The sequence below is a fragment of the Lepisma saccharinum genome, chromosome 2, assembly GCF_977018435.1.
Source record: "Lepisma saccharinum chromosome 2, izLepSacc3.1, whole genome shotgun sequence".
Lineage (NCBI taxonomy): Eukaryota > Metazoa > Arthropoda > Insecta > Zygentoma > Lepismatidae > Lepisma > Lepisma saccharinum.
This window is the reverse complement of record NC_139230.1, coordinates 36,431,631-36,451,680: the sequence shown is the minus strand read 5'-3', so window position 1 is coordinate 36,451,680 and position 20,050 is coordinate 36,431,631. Positions and strand designations below refer to the sequence as shown.

Below are 20,050 nucleotides of genomic sequence, written 5' to 3'. Positions count from 1 at the left end.
TAACGTGACGTGCTAAGAAATCAGATATATCATGTTCCAATTCAGAGAATGGATGCGTCATTGAGTATTTTACTATACTCTACTTCATCAATTCATAGCTTCTCCTTGTCGTTGGGGTAGAAAAGCGCCGTAAAAAATCAAAATAGAAAATAAAATTCATCCTCGATTCTATTTAACAAAATCGCAAAAGGACACGAAGTCGTACAGTGGAGAGAAATAGGAAAATGCACCCAAATTATGATAAATACGTGACGAGCACATAATTTGAACGACCACCTTGACGATACACGTCGAGTCGGGGCCCCCTCGATGGTGGGCGTTGACTCACGGTCTCACCACGGAAGATTCCAAGCTGGAGTTTCGGCTTGGGCATGGTGTCCTTTCCATCTAATCATCAATCATCCTCTTTGTCACGTTGATTGATTGAATGATTAAGTTGGTATTTTAAGTCCAATTTATGCACAATAAGGCTAACCGGGACTGGACCTACAGTTTAAAGTGAGATCCGAACCACTATGTGCCTCCACAGAGTATCGAATCCGAGACCCCTTGATTACAAGGCGACGACGCTACCACTACGCCATCGTGGAGGCCCTCATTGTCACGTTGAGCCAAAGGCGCAGGAAAGCTACGTGCAATGCGAACATACAAACACGTGGGAATCATTGTAAAAAGTGGGAATGAAACATTAAAACAATTAGGAAACTTGTCGAAAACTAATTCCTGAGATCGTAATTATCAGTACTTAGTTTGAATCTGTCTTTGTATGCACAAAACCGCTAATCGGGACTGGACCTACAGTATAAAGTGGGATCCGAATCACCAGATGCCTCCGTCGGGTACCTTACAAGGTGACGACGTTACCACTACGGCATCTGGGAGGTTCTCTATTAGTATTTGTAGAATAACATAGTAACACCGAGTATGAAATTACAGGAATGCGAATTAATAAATTGACAACGGGAGAAACAAATGTCATATTTTGCATTGTTAACCCTATTGTACGATGCGCGCCTCTACCTCCAGAGAAATCGTCTCGAAAGACTGAAATAGGCTATATATGACACCTGCAAATCACCTTGCACCTTCAGGAACAGAAAACTGGCAATATGAAAATATTTGCATTTAATGCTACGGACGGTTGCCTAGATGGCAGGAGCGAGCGACCAAGACAGCGACTCGAGCGTCTCCTCGTTTGCATTCCAGGAACTCTTAGAACTCGGAAGAGAGCATCGGAGAAGTCTTTTTTGAGATGGATATTTGCGAATCACGAAGCGACAACAGATGAAACTGCGAACGCGGGCCGTGGGGGCTGCAAGAGACGATGGGGGAGAAAATGGGATATAAATGGGGTGGCTGCACAATGAGGATCCACTTGAATCGAAGGGTGGGGAACCCCCAAGCGAACGCCCTCTCAATAAAGAGACCATTGTTCACCACTCAGCTAGCGTGTGCTCCGTGTTTATTGAGGAAACACTCTCATTATAGCCGCAGTTGCGAGACCGTCATTGTGAACGGGGTAACAATCTTTCGCCGCCCCCTGCCGGCGCTTAGATTACGCATAGTATTAACAGTTGGGTTGGACCAGGCGGAAACAGCTGTCACCTGTCGGTGCGCACGCGCGGGGCACGCGCCGCCCAAAGCACGCGACCCCAAAGCTTCAGGCACCGGAATGTGGCCTGGATTGTCCTGGGGCACTTGCTCCGTGGGTCTTCTTTTTCCGGCCACAATAAGTTCTTAAATTACATGCTTGAAGCTGATATAACTAATTTCCACCTTCAAAATTTGTATTTATTAAGATATTTTAGGTAATTTCTGGCCGTAAAATTACACCTCCATAGAAGAAGCTTCCTCCCTTTCTTGGTGCGCGTGTGTGATATTTCCGATTCTACTAAGATTTAGAGACCTAATACATCAGTTACAGTGACGTGTCCAGGGATCATTACGCCCAGCATTCCAAAAAAGATTGCCAAATGCTGAAAAAGATGGCACAATGTAAAGTTGACTATTAAAAAAGAAAACGTAACCCACCCTTAAGGTCATATCCTCTTCCTTTCAAAAACGTGAGCATGCCATTGATCAATTAGTACAAATATTTAGAAACCTTTAAACATTTTCCTGTCCGGAGGATGAGTCACAAAATTCTTGTGAATTTGACCTGCAAGCAATTTTCACAAAACATGAACAAATCAGCGCGATTTCTATGATGTATTGAGTACAGGTGAACAACTATAGTGACAGAGCCGTTCGGTCTGCTTTGGACGACACCAATAGTATCGTTAGAATTTCTATTACTGATCCGAAGACACTCAACTAGGGAAACTGATTATCGTAGGCTAGTACTTGAACTGGGCAGTTTTTACTAATATAAGTATTAGTATTAATTAACATTGCATTAATCACACAGGCTGTTTGGATATTCATTCATTATGTACTGTATAATCAGTGTTCGGACAAATCTTGTGTATTGCTGTGTCTGTATAAGACAAAACTAGGGGCTATCTACATTGGCTAGATAGTTCTGGAATCATCCTATTCAAACACAGAATAAAGGCTGAGTTGGCACACACAAGAGATGTACGTAGAAATTTCAGTGAAAAATTTAGGTTCAACGAGGACTTGAACCCGAGTCTCTTAGCATACCTTGCCATTGCTATATCAACTAAGCTACCGAGTCTGTCTTGTTTTACGTGTATAGAACTGACTCTGTCAATGATACCGCAAAGGAATCGGTTGACTTTTGAATCACCGATGACGTCGACGGTGCCTAGAATCTCACAGATTGATTTGGCACACACAAGAGATTTACTTTCTAGAACCTAGTCGAGCCTGCGCTTTTCGCTTAATTGTTAAATTTCTACAGAATAACAGAATGAAGAACTTTCGACTGGACACCGCATTAGTACGTCATTTCTCAGCAAGGAAGTTGGAGAAATTTCTGCCCTGCAAAAGCTTCTCAGCTGAGCTAGTTATTGTGAATGGAATGAATAATGCAATGGAATGTCTATGAGCACCTATAGAACACGGTAGATTTGGGATTGCACGTCTGGGGATCGGAAAACACCAGAACTACATTTACTTTGTGTTATCTCATGTTTGCATGAGATAACAAAAACGTTCGTGCAGAAACATGGCGAGATGAACGCTAATGAACTTACTGAGAAACTGACAGCAATCCCATTGAACTTTCTTCGGATGAATTTGAGCTCCGATTGAAAAATAGGCCGCATTCCTCACTACTAGGGGGGGTTCTACACCGAAATCTCTTGTGTTGCCATAATCTCGATCCGTGTATGGAAGATCTTTCAAGTGAATCCGCGAAAAAGTTATCTCCGAATTTTGGCTAATTAGAAAGAATTTTACGACCGAAGAACAAAAATTATTTTTGTCTGTGAAGAAACAAAAGTATCTTCCATCTGAAAGCACGGACAGTGCGATGTGACAGTTTCTTTAAAACAAAATTGCACTGTTTCAGTGTAGAAACGGCCTTAAAGACCAACGCGATGGATGCAAACATCTCAGGATATGACGATGACATTTCTAATGTATGTGTGCGAGGTCAGTAACAGGTACATAAACTTTCCTGACGTCATTACGAATATTTTCACTCCCTCGTTATCGTCATTCTCTTGCTGACAGACTTTGTGTGTGGTAAACTTCTGTGCATCTACCACTACGTTAATTGTAATGAGAATATCTGGCAGCAATGGAAGATCGATCAAATACCTGGCTCGTTTCAAAAATAAAGACGAGACCGAGACTCTCTTGTAAAAATCGAGGCGAGAACGAAACCAGTCCATTCGAGACTTGTCGACGTGAAACCGGGACTAGTATCCGAAACTCTCGAAGTAACAGTTGGGCTGAAAAGTTCGTAGGCTGACTCATAGATGGCGTTACTAGAATTAAATCCATGTGATTTTTACTTAGTACTAACCTTCAAAAGATACGTGTATAAATTTCACAGCTGCCGGATAATTAGTTCGTGAGATATAGCATTGCGAGTGAAGCAGCTTTTGTTATTGTGAAAAAATGGATAAAAAAAGAATTTCGTGTGTTAATAAAGCATTGCTTTTTGGCGAAAAAAATACTGTTGAAGCCAAGGCTTGGCTTGATAAACATTATTCGGACTCTGCACCAGGAAAATCAACCGTTAAGAAGTGGTTTGCTAAATTTAAACGAGGCGAAATGAGCATCCAAGACGATGCACGCAGTGGACGCCCCAAAGAGTCTGTTACCGACGAAAACATCAAAAAAGTCCACAAAATAATTTTAAATGATCGTAAAGTGAAGTTGATCGAGATAGCTGAGATTATTACATAGCGTTGTTGGAGCGTTTAAAGGATGAAATCACGAAAAAACGGCCCCATTTGAAGAAGAAAAAAGTGCTGTTTCATCAAGACAATGCACCGTGTCACAAATCAATTAAAACGATGGCAAAATTATATGAATTAGACTACGAATTGCTTCCCCATCCACCATATTCTCCAGATCTGGCCCCCAGTGACTTTTTCCTGTTTGCAGACCTTAAAAGAATGCTCGCTGGAAAGAAATTTAGCACTGATGAAGAGGTAATCGCCGAAACTGAGGCCTATTTTGAGGCTAAAGAGAAATCGTACTATAAAAATGGCATCGAAAAATTGTATGACCGCTATAATCGTTGTATCGCCCTCAAAGGCAACTATATTCAATAATAAAATCGAATGTTGTCAAAAAAATATTTTTTACTATGTTAGCCTACGAACTTTTCAGCCCAACTGTTAATATTGAAAGTTTTACCTAAACCAAATTTACTTTACTTGCACGTTCATTAGACATACCAAGCGCAAATCTACCTGATATTTTCTTTATTGTAATTGCAAAGTCAATCCATGAGTGGCAATTGTCAACCCGTGCTGCATGGTGTCATATATATATTTAGGATAAAATCCAGTTTTTCAAGGGTTCGTGGCGTCGAAAAGGGCGTCAAATGATAACAACCTATTTATGCAAAGTTGTTTGCCTTAATGATGTCTATGCGCTGTGAAAGCTTGTGCTTTGACACATTTTATTTGCTGTTTCAGGGTGGCTTCTTTAGGACCTTGATAAAATTCAAGTATAATTCTCGGTTTTCAGAGCGAACTTTCCAAAAATTCATGGGTACAAGCAGATATTTTCTCTATTTCAGCCTTACGTATTACCTCCTTTCACCACCCACAAATATATTAACAATATAAAGGGTCCGTGCAATTCCAATTTATCAAAAAATTCTAATTCAATTAAACTGTATATATATTTAACGTGTTTAATGTGCACAGTTTACGTTTGCCATTTCACATACTCAGACTCGAAATACATCTACAAACACAAGTCACAAATGTTACGCGATATATTAATCTACTACAAATTGTATAAGAATTTTAAACTGAAATTTACCTATCAACTTCAAGATATATTGCAATAATCTTCAGTCTGTCAGATAGATTGTTCTGAAAAGGACACTAACAAAGCAAACAAACTGAGAGAATTATGTTATATTTCCCAGGCAGCTTTCTTTTCTTGTCCTTCCTTGATAAAAAAAAGAAACCTAAACCGTGAAAAACTTGCCTCAGGGCATTAATAAATATGTATTAAGAGTTAAAAGGGATTTGGATTAATAAAAGTTGTAATTTTTTCACGTGCACGGAGAAAAATTTATGTAGAATTCACGCATAATTCCCGGAGACAATAATTGACGCATAATTCCCAGAATTCAACGAATTCCCGGTGAGTAGCCATCCTGTGTTTACACTACATATTTCGATACCAGAGTCAAAACAGAGATTTGCTCTTCGGGATCAGGACAAGAACGAGATGGAAGTTTATAAATCGAGACGAGGACGAGACAGGCATTAACAGCTCGAGTCAAGACCGAGATATTGCTACGAAAATTCAGAAAATCCCAAGTGAAAATCTCAGTCTTAAAAAGGAGGCCACAGGTCTGAAATTATAGCTCTCAGAATACAAGTCCGTTATCGTCGCTACTTAATTTTTTACAAAATGAGACATCGCAATGGATGAACTAACTACGAGCAGGCTGGGGGGGGGGGGGGGAAATACGTGAACATTTTGTGATTTGATTTGCTTTATTTTACTTCGCTTTTTGTGCCACTTTTGGCTAATTTGCGAAGATGGGGATGAGTGATGATATGATGAAATTGATGAATGGACACTCACAAATATCCATGCCCAGGCAAGGATTCGAACCCGGGACCCCTGGCGTCGTAGCGCGATGTGCTAACCACTCCGCCACAGGGGCCGGCGAATACGTGAAAACTGCAACTGCACAGAGACAATCTGATTAGGTACTCACTTTGGTCTGGAACCCCAAGGCCGTTTTGCTTATATTGGTTCGGAACCCTGCGATCACGATAGCTGGCGTCCAGTGTGTCTTGAAGTCTTGGGCTAGAGAGATCGACAGGATGGTTGTCTGGGTAACGTCTGACGTGACCGTTCAGATGTAGACCTCCCTGTTGCTGCTGTTGCTGTTGACTTGGTCCTCGTGGCCCCGGTCCGGTGGTGCTCAGGTCAGTCATAACCGACCCACCACTGCCACCCTAGGGGGGAAAAAAACGAAAATTAATATTGTAAACTTGGCTACTACTAGACCTACTACATGCTCGTTGCACGCAGGTAAATGTCATCAATGAAAATGAGTGGATTCTCACACAATGGTATTCAATTTTTCATGTCCAATACCTGAAAAAATAAAAACTGTGCCTGTAATTTCAAATTACTACAAGAAAAGTTATGGGATAGCCAGATCCGGATCCTGAAATACTCGGGTCCCGGATAATAATGGATCCGGGTACCCGGTTCTCACCAGATCCGGATCAGAATCAGAATCGGGACACGGATCCGAAAACTGTTCGCCGTCCCTAGTACATATGTGTATGTATGTATACGTGCGTGTGTGTATCAACTGTATTTTGGTACACGCTAGCAATTTATGAAGCTGCCTGAATCAAAGAAAACATTCCCCACGAATAAAAAACTTAAGTCTGTAGTACATAAGTTGGAATAAATTATGGTTCAGATAACAATTATACATAATCCGGGTGATATTATCGAAATTTAGTTTGAGTACAGAATCTAAACAAATAAAAAAAAATGATTATACTAACTGTGTAAAATATTAATATGTAAATATGTAAAATATGCGTCTGGTATGGAAATATTGGGTAGTCATTCTTGGATTTTGTACAAGAGGCACAGACTAATGTATCTTCCTCTCTGCACTTAATTCCACTCAAACTGTATAAGGTAGTCGCAAAGTGTAAGCAAATAAGTTGGACTAACTTTAACACCTTCTTATCACTAATCTTATAGAAACTAAATATATGTATGAAGGAATAAGGGGGTAACCTCTCTTAATGTGGCGGATGCCTAAGTGCTGACGCACCCATCGACATTTAATTCACCCACTCATTCAACAATAAAAATCAGGAGCGACTGTTGTAAGATTAATTAACTTTACAATGCAGTACTTCACTATACTTGGCAAATTTTCTGTGTTCTCAGCAGTCTAGTGGATTAAGTCCATTGCAATGCAACAAAAGATACACGTTATTCATGATGAAAACACTCATGGAGAAGTTATCACTTTCCTGCGGTAATTTGAAAATTGCAATCGCTCACATCCACGCACCCAACAAAAGACAATCTAAGGTGAAATCAGTTCGTTTGGCTACGTCATCGTATTTCGAAGTACACTCTGTAAAAAAAAAATAGCATCACTGTATTCTTATACGGATGTTGACAATTTTGAGTTTCGCATGCATGCATCTTTCCTGCACAACTTGAAATCAATTGATTGAAGTATTGGTCTGGATTCACTGCGTAGTGTGGTGTTATACTTATGTTGATTTAGTGTTTGGAGTGTCCGCTAGAGGGTGTTGCAATCAGTTACTGCTGCAAGGCTTTGTAATCAATTGTCAGGAATCTGTAAAACGATTGTTAGTAGTGCAACTTGTGACATGTTTTATGTTGCAACTACATGTTCATTATTGACAGTTTGTATACGTTATCATATTTGTGAAGTGTTCTGGTGCTGTGTAATGTATTTGAGCGTGTTTTCTCGAAAAAAATGGGCAGAAAGTGTGACATTTCACCACGTAAGCAAGGAATGGTTCTTGCTTTGCATATGGATGGTCATTCTCAGAGAGAAATTGGTCGACAACTTCAAATGCATCAATCCACAGTTAGCCGCTGCCTGCAAAAGTAACAAGAACATGGAAAATCATCACTGAGAAGTCACTGTGGCAGAAAGAAAAAGACGTTACCTTGACTGGATCGTATGATAAAGGACATGGCACCGAAGAACAGATGAATGAGTTCACTCCAAATTGCACATAAACTTCAAAATAAGGTGGGAGTTAATCTTACTCATGCTACAGTAGTATCCCGACTAAAGAAACAGGGTGTTTCTAAACATGTCCCACGTAAAAAACCCAGACTTACTGACGCACATGCAAAAGCTAGACGTGAGTTTGCCACACGTTATGGAGCATGGAATGATGCAGATTGGGAACATGTGATATTTTCCGAAGAAAAACGATTTAAATTGCTGGGGAATGACAGCTCAGTTAAACTGTGGATGCGGAAGGGAGAAGAACTTGCAAAATCTTGTAGTTTAGAAACTCAAAAGTTTTGTGGCAGTGTAATGATTTGGGCATGTTTCTCTGCAAAAGGGATTGGCATGATGCATATTTGCACATGGACCGTTAAGGCTCATCAATATCTGGAAATCCTGAATCGGAAAGTTCTACAAACTGCAGGAGATCATTTTTCTGGACAGAATTTGGACTACTTTATTTTTCAAGACGATAATGAAACCTGTCACCGTGTTCAGGTGGTGAATAACTGGTTTCATGATATGAATATTGAAAGACTTTGGTGGTCACCCAACTCTCCAGACATGAATCCTATAGAAAACCTGTGGGCTATGATGTGCAAAAAACTTGGTAATCAGACGTACAGGTCAAAAGAGGAACTTATGGCAGCAATTGTACATGTTTGGAATGAAATTGAGGTCGAATATTGTCAAAATCTCATTCATAGCATGCCTCGAAGGTTGGAAGCACTTAGGAAGGCCAGGGGTGGCCACACTAAGTACTAGTCAATGTATTTACTTACTATCATTTCAAATTAACATATCATGATGCATTTAAAACCTTTGTTCAATCTTTTTACTTGTAAAAATTGTCTTTGTGCGAAAACGTTCCACAAGCTATATTTGCAATAATTTTGATATTAGTTTTGTCAAGTGCATTATGTACGTAACTATGACTTAAATAATAAAAATATATTGTAGATATATAGTGTTTTATATAATTGTTAGGAAAACAAATCGACAAATCGAATTAAATCAATAAAACAACTGATAATTCACGAGCGAAATGCTGACGACCAAAATTAATGAAGTGATGCTATTTTTTTTTACAGAGTGTATATGACTTCCTCACAACCTATATCTTTAATGTAATGTGAAATCTCGAATAGATTTGGAAAACACGCTAAGCATTTGAAACTTGCGGCTAATTCGCTTCCATAACGATTTTGTATGTGCAAGAAAATTCCTGTCAGTAAATACAGTAAAACCTCGTTAATCCGGACCGCGATAAGCCGGACTTCGCTTAATTCGGACAGGGAAAAAAATCAGGATGCAAGGTTTTAAATGTAGCTAGAAGTCAACAAGAGAACTTCCCAAAGAAAAGGCAGTCAACCTCGGATGAAATTCTGTTTCCCGCAGACTTTGTACTGTACTGTATAGTGTATTTGGCCCATGCCCTTTAAATACACCATAATAAGCGTGTTTTGTTGTTATAAACGGAGTTTTGATGCACTTTCTACTGTTCTTTTAGTTTATTTCAGTTAATCTGGACTTTCATTAAACCGGTCAACTTATCCCCCCTTTAGTACGGATTAACGAGGTTTCACTGTATTCGGACGAAAATAAAAATTGCCGTTTCCATTATAGGCCAGTCAACAAGGGATGCTTTTGGGGTTCAATAAGAAAAATAATCCTGGAAAGCTGGAACAAACTTTCATTTCTTCGTAAAACTGTTCTTAACAACATATCAATTTTGGACCCCTCTATCACCCCTGCTATGGACGCCATCTTTGAAAAATGGCGCCCAAAAATCAGTTTCTTGCAAATATCTTGCTTGAAAAGCATTTTACAGCAAAATAAGTTATGACAAAGTTTAATCTACATAAAATTCTGTGCATTTTTCTTCTAGGATGTGTTGTTTATGTGATAGAGGAGCGAGAAATTTCACCTTTATCCCCCACCCCATTTTATAAGAGCGAAACTCAGGGAAAACGTCTTTTGCATGATATTTTGTAGCATTTCCGTTCAATGAAACTGGAATTATTACATTATGTTCTTTCTTACAGAATGTCATTTATGGGTTCAACTGGTTTCATCATTATACACATTAGATTATGAGAAATATTTAGCGTCACCTATGTGTAGGATATGCTTGGCCTCAAAGAGAAGATAACCCAATTTAAATATGTTGACTTTGTGCAAAAAGGTTATTTCACAATAAAACGATGAAAAAGTTATGGTCAGATATGACGACTGAACAGATCGTTATGCGCTCCATGAAGAGATGTGGGGAATGGCAGAGGAGTGACTGACTGACTCAGTGCTAAGTAGATTCTTGGCATATCTACTAGTTTACAGATAAATTGAAGAGCATCATGTCGATGCACGAAAGTCTTGTATATCAATAGATAAGCCAGACTTTCAGTTCTTTTGTTAGTGATTCTCATCTCAACCACCATTCCCTGATTTTGATAGTATTGAGTCAATAATTACAGGAGTAACAAAGCATAAGGAAGTAAATTCTCCTTCCCGTTGTCAGTGATGAGGTAGAGACGCGGAGAAGCAAGAAGTCCTCTCTTTATGATCCCTTAGCCGCCCCCCCCCCCCCGAGGCGGAGTGGTTAGCACATCGCGCTATGACGCCAGGGGTCCCGGGTTCGAATCCCGGCCTGGGCATGGATGTTTGTGAGTGTCCATTCATCAATTTCATCATGTCATAACTCATCCCCATCTTCGCAAATTAGCCAAAAGTGGACAAAAAGCGAAGTAAAATAAAGCAATTAAAATAAATAAATAAATTTCTGATCCTTTGTTACCACTATCAGAAAGCAAAGAAGTTGGAGATGCTATTCACATCATTGATGGAGAATTCTTGATTCACAGAGTTGTTTGTCAACAGCAAGAAATATTTGATACCATTCTAGATAGGTGTATTAAGTACGAAAAAAAACACTGCAAGAAAAATTCCATCATCGTCCTTGAAGAATACCATGCGAATGTGACAGAAAAATAATACTAAAGCTGTTGAACGTGCTCGTCGACTAATGTTCTCTTCTAGAGAGTTCAAATTTGATGAAACTATGCCTGCGACGACAAGTCAAAACACGTTTAATACAAATGAGAGGAACAAGGGCTGGCTCATCACAATGCTGAAGGATCAAACAGGCTGGCGAAGATGCACACACATCATCAATACTGCTATGGAAGCATCCTCTGCGAGTCAATCTGTAAAAATTGTAGGTGAAGATGTTGGGTTTTCTTTATCGTCACTGCCTTAGTTGAGCCAAAATCAAACATATGTGTACTTCTTAAAGCAAGGAAAAGGGGACATAGAAACAAAGTGTACGCCCCTAGTTCCATGAAATACACGGAGAACATACTGTTCGTACTGCGTTCAGTGAGGCTAATATTGCTTCAGCGTTTTTCAAGCACGCTAAACTAAGTTATTAGGAAAAATCTGGAAATATAAGTAGCTGCTTCCATGTTTAAATATGCTGCTGCTGATCCTTGGAAGATTGCAGAGGTCGGAAGACGATGCTCTTCAACTCTACGGTGGGGATGACGGAGAATCTCTTTGAGTGTTGGGACGCTGTTTTTTTCTCCAAATCACCATGTAAAAGTAAATTTAATCTGGCTTCTTTGTCTGCCACAGAATTTGCTCTATAATAACATTCCTTTTTAACAAATCGCCAAGTACAAAATGGATGTAAATGACTTGCCTTCAATCCAATGTGATTAGCTTACCCATTTGTAGCACATTTCCACCACAACAGACAAAGAAGATGCACCTCCAGAGCGTTCAGTGATCTGTGAACACTACAATGACGTGCTCAAAATCTGACAGTGTTCTATAAGATGAAGGCAGCTTTCAGAACAAAGCGAGAAACTGGACGTGTCACTTGTCGCTTGTGTGTCGCTCTGAATGGACCGTTTTCTCAATACCGTGCATCGTGTCGCCTCGTCTGCTGAATGAAGTCCACTTTGTTCACAGTAAGGCTAATCTGGACTGGACCTACAGTTTAAAGTGGAATCTGAACCACTATGTGCCTCCACCAGGTATCGAACCCGGGAACCCTTGATTACGAGGCGACGGCGTTACCACTATGTCATCAGAGAGGCCCTCGCCTCACATTTCTTCTCGTATGCACATTGAATGTTTTGCTTTAGACTAAAGTGGCCCGTGTCGCTTGCCGCTTCGGTGTGAAATCACCATGTCGATTGTGGCCTGTCACCTGCCGCTTCACTCTGAAAGATCCCGACAACTGGGATGATCTAGTTGATATGCACTTAGAAGAATTCTTTCTAGTAGAAGTCAGTAGATCAAATGATAAGAAAATTGTTTTGGTTAATAACAGTAGTAGAAATACAGTCATAATGTACATACATTTGTTTTACATGAAATATTACAAAATTATTGTTTAATTATATTCAGATATTACAACTTGAAAATACATTTTTCAAGAAACGTCCTTGGAATATTTAGAATAGGTACACCTCTATTTTAATATGAAATGAGGACCTCACGTTATAGTACAAAAAATGTTTCCTTGGAAAATGGGGTGGGGAAAATCGTGAAATTTCTCGTCCCTCTGGCACCTAAATGGCACATCCTAGAAGAAAATGCACACAACCTGTTTTGTAGAGAATTTTATGTAGATTAATTTTTGTCATAACATATTTTGCTGTAAAATGCTTTCCAAGTTAGATATTTGAAAAAAAATATTTTGGGCGCCATTTTTCAAAGATGGCGGCCAAGCAGGGGTGGTAGAAGGGTGCAAAATTGATATGTTGTTAAGAACAGTTTTACGAAGAAAATAAAATTTGTTCTAGCTTTCCCGGATTTATTTTCCTTATTGGACCCCCTTATTGACTGGGCTATTAGCAAGGCACGATATTCAATAAGTATGGGTAGGATGATGATATCCATATTCTTCTTGAACATAGAAAAATGAAGAATGCTATAAATAAAATGGACCTCGAATGTCATAAATATACTTTAGGTTTGTTCTTACAAATATTATTGTCGATGATATCTAACGATTCCCTAATACGGATTCTTAAATTTTGTGAATACATTTGTGTTTATTTCAACGTACTGGCTTTTGGATGTGCAACGAACCCTACCACCTTAACCTTAATTGATAAGCGTTTATTTTCTTACTAAGATACATATCAAATCGTAAAACATGTATGAAAAAATTAACTGTTCAGTGAAACATAAAATGTCCAAGTAATGCGTGCTCAGAAATTGATTTAATATAATTTGGGAAAAATCTGAATACGATGGAATGTTGTGAAGGGACGAACGTTGTTTCATACTTTTGTGGAATTAATTGTTGTAAATGTTCACATTTTTCACTTTTAGTGTATGACCGTTCACATTGGATTATAAAGGTAACAAAAGTACTGTCTAATTATTGTAATTAAAAGAACCTCAATATTTCCCCAAATTTTAATGAAAATTTCATCAATATTCAAAATTTTCTGGATACCGATGAATACTTATGCATCAAGATAAATCATCAAGTAAATAGTACGCACTGCTCTTCTAGGAAGCAAGTAGCATGCTTGCTATCTCGGTACATGAGATGGCTGAAATAAGCTGGAATATGCATTTCACAGGCTATTGTTTCATGGAATGAAATGACCCTACAGACTTCATAGAAGAATCACAACTAATAGTATATCGACAACTTTGTAAATTGATGCCAGAGATCATACAACATGACGGTCTCAAGGGTAAACTTATGCTGCATGTGAAGGGTGAGCTTGCACCCTATCAAAATGGATTTTCATTTACATAACAAAGGCACTTCAAGGGAGCGAGCGTTGAATCAATTGCGGACATTACACACAGGATGATACAGAGTCTGATTTGAAGTACATGAATTTCACGTTAATAGCAAAACAATGAGAAGTAATTGTTTATTCAATGACTTATGCAGTACAGAATAAATCGATGCCACCCGAGTACAAAGCTCTACATTGAAATCTTATATGGGACCGGAGAACTCTTACCCCCAACTGATCATCGAAGAATATAAGATATGTAATTTTGTTAGTTGGTACAGTCATGGAAAATAGTTCTTGGGCCACGAGACCTACGATATCGTAACATCTTAAAGCCTGTTGTCTATGCAACCCAAATAACAAAATTGTCGCTTGGGTTTGCCTGGCGGACCTGGATTCTGGGGAATGATTGAGTATTGACAGCAGCGTGAGTCATACCCCCAGGCCCAGCCATAACAAACAGCAGCTGGGTACCGTGAGACAACCAGAAAAAGTTTCAGGAATTGGTTTCTTAACAACAGCTATTCGTAAGAAAATGTTCTCTTTACTGATATTAGAGTCATTGTCAAGAAAGTTCACTGAAATGGTGGTTTTCGTCGAATCATCATCGCGCAACACACATGCTGTCAACCCAGAAGTCCTTGAAAAAGATTGGAGTTAAAAACAACTACTTGACAAATGATAAGACGAATCGATATTCATTAGTCCCAACTTAGAATTTTGTGTAAGACATGGATCATCATGTCCTATCATTCATTTCATAACTTCATTAATCATCCTCATCGCCTTTGTTGACGCCAAGTGCTAGAAAAGCAATAAAAATAAGCAAAATTAAGAAATTAATAAATGACATTTTCAGCGATTTCACGCAGCGACTCAGTTGCATGTAGACAAAGTTTCATTAATCGGGAACCAAGGGCCCCCTCGTTGTGCTTCATTGTCATTTTCCCTCCACTTTGCCTGCCACGATTAACCTGATGTTGGGTAATGCACAATCCACAAAGTGCACCAAAGCGGCGCATATTATGAATAGGTAAACTATGTGATATTATGCTAATTTACAATTTAGTAATAAAATGTGAATTTTGGGGGGTTCAGTTAAGTGGCTGCACATCCATTACGTAATCGCGATATCATCAAATTGTACGAAGCGTGTCTACACCTACGTAAAGTGTCAGTCCCCGTCATAGGCGTGCGCAGACCCTCTGATTAGAGGGGGATAGATAGCCTTGATTATATTTCAGGCCGGAAAAGAATAACGTAATTTCATCTCACTTGTTTAAATTTTATTGCATTGATGGGTGTGTTTATATATACACCCCTCCCCCCGCCCCACACACACACATATAAATACATACATACATACATACATACATATATATATATATATATATATATATATATATATATACATACACACAACACACACACACACACACACACACACACACACACACACACACATATATATACCAACAGTAAAAATCATATAAATTGTCCCTCAAATCTGCGCGTTCCTTTTCCTCCAAACAATTGTTCATGCACTTAAGAGAAAACCTTTTAGCAGCAGTACTTCTCTCCTCGGTAATATAAAATGCATTACAGAAAACAAATTGCGAGCAAAGCGACCAATAAATTTTCAGATCCAAATTTTTGCAAAATGAAAACAATGTCGATTTAATATGGGAAAAAAATTCATGGAGCGCCATATTATTCTCTTTTACAATTTTTTTCATTTACATCGTTTGGCGTCCAGGGTTAACTCCCGCCGACCCCTAGCTACGGCTCTGAACTTGACTAGACTGCAAGAAAAGCAGACATTGCGAGCGAAGCGAGCAAGAACATTTTACAAAAGGTATTTATATTTGTATAAAATTTGAAATCAAGGGGGCAATTGCATCTCTGCCCCCCCCCCCCCCCGCAGGCGCTCTTGGCAGTCTGGAAGAAATAATGCAAGAAGGCGTGAAAACAAAATCCACCTTGAGTATCCTTTTGTCCTGCTACTCTTGCTTTCCTTTACTTCCATGTTTGCCCCCTAAAATTGATTTCCGTTCAAGGTTGTGTGGGGCTGTGGTTTTGCCACTGCACCCCCTTCCCCCGTAGTTGCCTTGCCTTGAACTTTCATCGGCTTGAAAATACTTAATTTTCTTTAAGAGTATAATATAGTTTAATAACGGCGATAGGATTCATCTATCCGAAATTTCTAGGTGAAAATATAATAATATAGGGGCATAGATGTCTGAAAGGGAGGCAAGGATTGCCACATCTTCCCCTTAGAAAACGAATGTCAACAAAAAAGTACGTTTTCACATGTATAATTTGATTTCAGTCATAATAATTTACATTAATTATTATAATGAGGATGCAGGAATGCGATAATGCAACACTATTATCGGGGTAATATGTCCCATGGAAAAATACCTTGCTTGTCTCTTCGTGGAAAAAATCTGCAGACTTCCATGATTAGGGGTGCATTGGCCCTCCCCCTGGCCCCATGGGCGCACGCCTATGATCCCCGTGATGGAATATGTAGCGCAAAGCCAGCCAGGGCTTTAAGATCAAATTTGTTTTGTTATTGTTTTTATTAGTAATTACCTCAGTTTTCTTCCTCTGAAGTTAAATTATTCATGACGACGATTTATGATTACATTAAAGACATGAATGAACATACACAATGAATCCATTTTGGTCGGAACTCGAACTTGGAACCTTGTTCGGCAAGAAATAAAAGTATCCATAAGGCATGAGTGTTTCATTGGATATGTTCCTCTACTTCCGTCATTTTATCACTAATATATTTCTTTAATATACAATAACAAGTCACAACTACCTAAAAATAAATATTATTTCGCATTTTCACATGCATATGTTTTTTTTACGGTTAGTGTGTGAACTGGCATCTGTTTATTTAGATTGTTCATTATGTTTCGTGTGTAGTTAAAGATAGGAAATATGCCTGAGGAACGGTTAGGGCTATAAGAATTCCGTCCGTGACGGAGTGGTTAGCACAGTGCGCTACGATGTCTGATGTCCTGGGTTCGAATCCCGTCGTGCGTATGGGTGTTCTTTGTGAGTGCCCCTTCATCAATTTCATCATATCACTCATCCTCGTCGTCGTGATTAGCAGGAGGTGAAAGAAAAACGACGCTAAATAAGAAAATAAAAAGACTTATAAGAATCAATCTTATTTCCGGACGTGTCCTACATTTTATAGTTGTGTCTGGCCTCCGGAAGGAATTTGAAAGAAATCTCAAATGTCTTATACGTATTTTGAGCATCACGTAACTTCAAATTAGATGGAGAAACAGAAAAAGTGAGGGAAGTCTAAGATAACGTGGTTCCTTGGAGAAGTATGCTTAAATCAAAGAGTGTGCATGGTTGCTACTGGATGTTCGGAAAAACAATTACAATCCCAGCTCAGAAATTACTTCACAATTTTCTAGATCCGAAAAAGTCCGGATATATGTATAAAAATGCTTACTTTGTGAAGTTTTATCGATATAAGTGTCGGTAATTTGTTCGAAGTAACAAGTAATTTTTCTCGTTATTGGAGAAATAAGGCACACAATTCTGTTTTTTCCCAGCGTATAATAGTTTTTTTACATATTAATAAACAAGAACTTCCAGACTTTGTTTACGAAATTGTGAATTTTTTCCTTCCCGAATTCATGGATTGTTTTCTCTTCCTGGCCCCACATCGACGAAAAACGTTCTGTCTTACATACACAAGTTGAAATCACATACAGCCGTGCTATTAATTAGCAGTTGAGGAATTTTGAACTCAACCGTTCACTTCAACATTAATTTTTCAGCTGAAAATGTGTCATATTCTCGTTATATGCTAAGATGTCCTAGTAACCTATTATATTTACTGCAAATACGTTCGCGTCCAACATTTTGAGACAATTTGTCCTACTTTCCGCTGAAGAGTGATCTGAGAGCCCTATGTGTGATGGAAACTGTTTTTACTCAATTTCTGATATAATTTATTCCAGCATTTCCTTCAACTTCTATTACCTTGTTATTACCTCCAATGCTTACACGACTTTTCCTTCGTGCTCTACCTTTGGGTTCAGAAATGTTTACAACACCCCCATCTCCCGCGTGTAAATAGCAAGCAACAACACTCTGGAAGTGTATACAACTTGTTTACTACATATTTTACGAAAATATTAGAATGTTAGCTTGATATAACTGTGGATTGGAACGAACGAAATAAAATACCTGTTTTATACGCACACTGGAACGAGGGAAGGCCAGCTGTGAGTCACTCTGGCAGTGAAGGTCACTGATCGAAGCAGTTAGGCTTGCTTGCTACAAGCAGGCGCCTTATCTTTCCTCAAGGAAACACGGAAATCTTCGTTACTTTTTTTCGCCAGACTAATGGTGAACATTTACAGGAACGTAAGGAGTAGTATCGTATTGTATTGGAATTAGATTTCGTGGTGTTTAAAAGATATCATAACAATATGTAAATCTCTTTTGTGACCTACACTGAACTTATTTTAAAGTTTCATTGACATGTGAAAGCGGAAATTTGGAGATCCTTCTTCCTTACGATTTCTAAACAACCGAAGAGTGTGGTGAACGTGAAACTACTTATTGTTCGCATCAACGATATGCATTATACAAATGGTCCTTAATCAAAAACCCTATCACATCACAGGAAGTGATATTTAAAACAATTCTACCACGTATCCAACATAACCAATATTCAGATTGATTCCAAGCTTCTCTTTGGGTTATTTTGTGTCGCATTTTTACCTCTTGCGATAATCGCGACGACGAAGATGATGGGTAATGATACGAATGCAATGCTACATCTAAGCCTCAACAGGTTTCAAAAATGGATCCTCTGGGTTTGTAGAGAGTTACGGTGATTTTGATTTTTATTTTCATTTGGTATTTTAAGTCCACTTTATGCACACAAAGGCTAATCGAGACTGCATCTACAGTTGAAAGTGGGATCCTAACTACTGTGTCTCCACCGGGTATCGAACAGGGGACTCCTTGATTACAATGCGACTCCTCTACTACAGCACCATCGGGAAGGATGAGAGAGAGAGAGAGAGAGAGAGAGAGAGAGAGAGAGAGAGAGAGAGAGAGAGAGTGTGTGTGTGTGTGTGTGTGTGTTACGGTGACTACGATAATCAAGAATTGAAAGTAGCAGAACGCCTAAGCTATTCTTTTGTCAATATTGGAATCCTTAATGAATGTTATGAATGTCAGTTCAAATTGAAAAAAATAAACTACTTGTAAAAGATTTCCAGAGTGCCGTTACAAATCGTTAATTTTTCTCTTTCCACACATTACTTTGCTACTATGTAGATATTTGCATGCTAAGATGTAGAAAGTGCTGCATTTTCAGTGTTTGGAATTGCGATTTATTTCTGAGAATGGAGTGAGTAGTGGGAAAAAGATCACCTCACATGTTTGGATTATACTTCCCCGCCAAAAAAAAAGACACAATATATATCGGCTGTTGTTCTTATAAGGAAATATAACATGTATGAATTGTCTCAAGAAATATTGGAGCCTATTCACATCCCTACGGAACTTGGAAGAAAGCCCACGTAGAGATTGGGAAGTTTGTTACGACAAAATTGGGATGTATAGTAAATTAAAATGCAAAGTCCTACCTTGTGCTTTGCACCAAGCCATGAAGGCGTATAGCGGGTGTGGAGTTAGGGCCCCACGCTTTCTTCATCAGGCGGAAGGTGGGAATGATGTGATCAGCACCACGCCCCTGGCCGCTTTACCCCCCCCCCCTTCCCCAGAGTTTCCTCCAGGTACCGACTTTATACGACGCTGGGTGGGCACCGAAGCAGCTTGAACAGGTGGACAAAATCCCGATTATCCCCCGTCGAGGATCGAACCCAGATCTCTCGCATGGTAATAAAACGCCCTAACGACT

General features: G+C 39.1%; 1 protein-coding gene across 4 annotated transcripts in view; it reads right to left on the bottom strand.

Moving 5' to 3' along the window:
• Nucleotides 1–20,050, bottom strand: part of LOC145983997 (recombining binding protein suppressor of hairless-like) — a 275,400-nt gene that overhangs the window by 82,471 nt on the left and 172,879 nt on the right. For all 4 annotated transcript variants that reach the window (XM_083117273.1, XM_083117274.1, XM_083117270.1 and 1 more), the window contains one exon: nucleotides 6,329–6,572. In XM_083117273.1, the coding sequence (XP_082973399.1) occupies nucleotides 6,329–6,572 (244 nt within the window). The remainder of the gene's footprint in view (nucleotides 1–6,328; nucleotides 6,573–20,050) is intronic.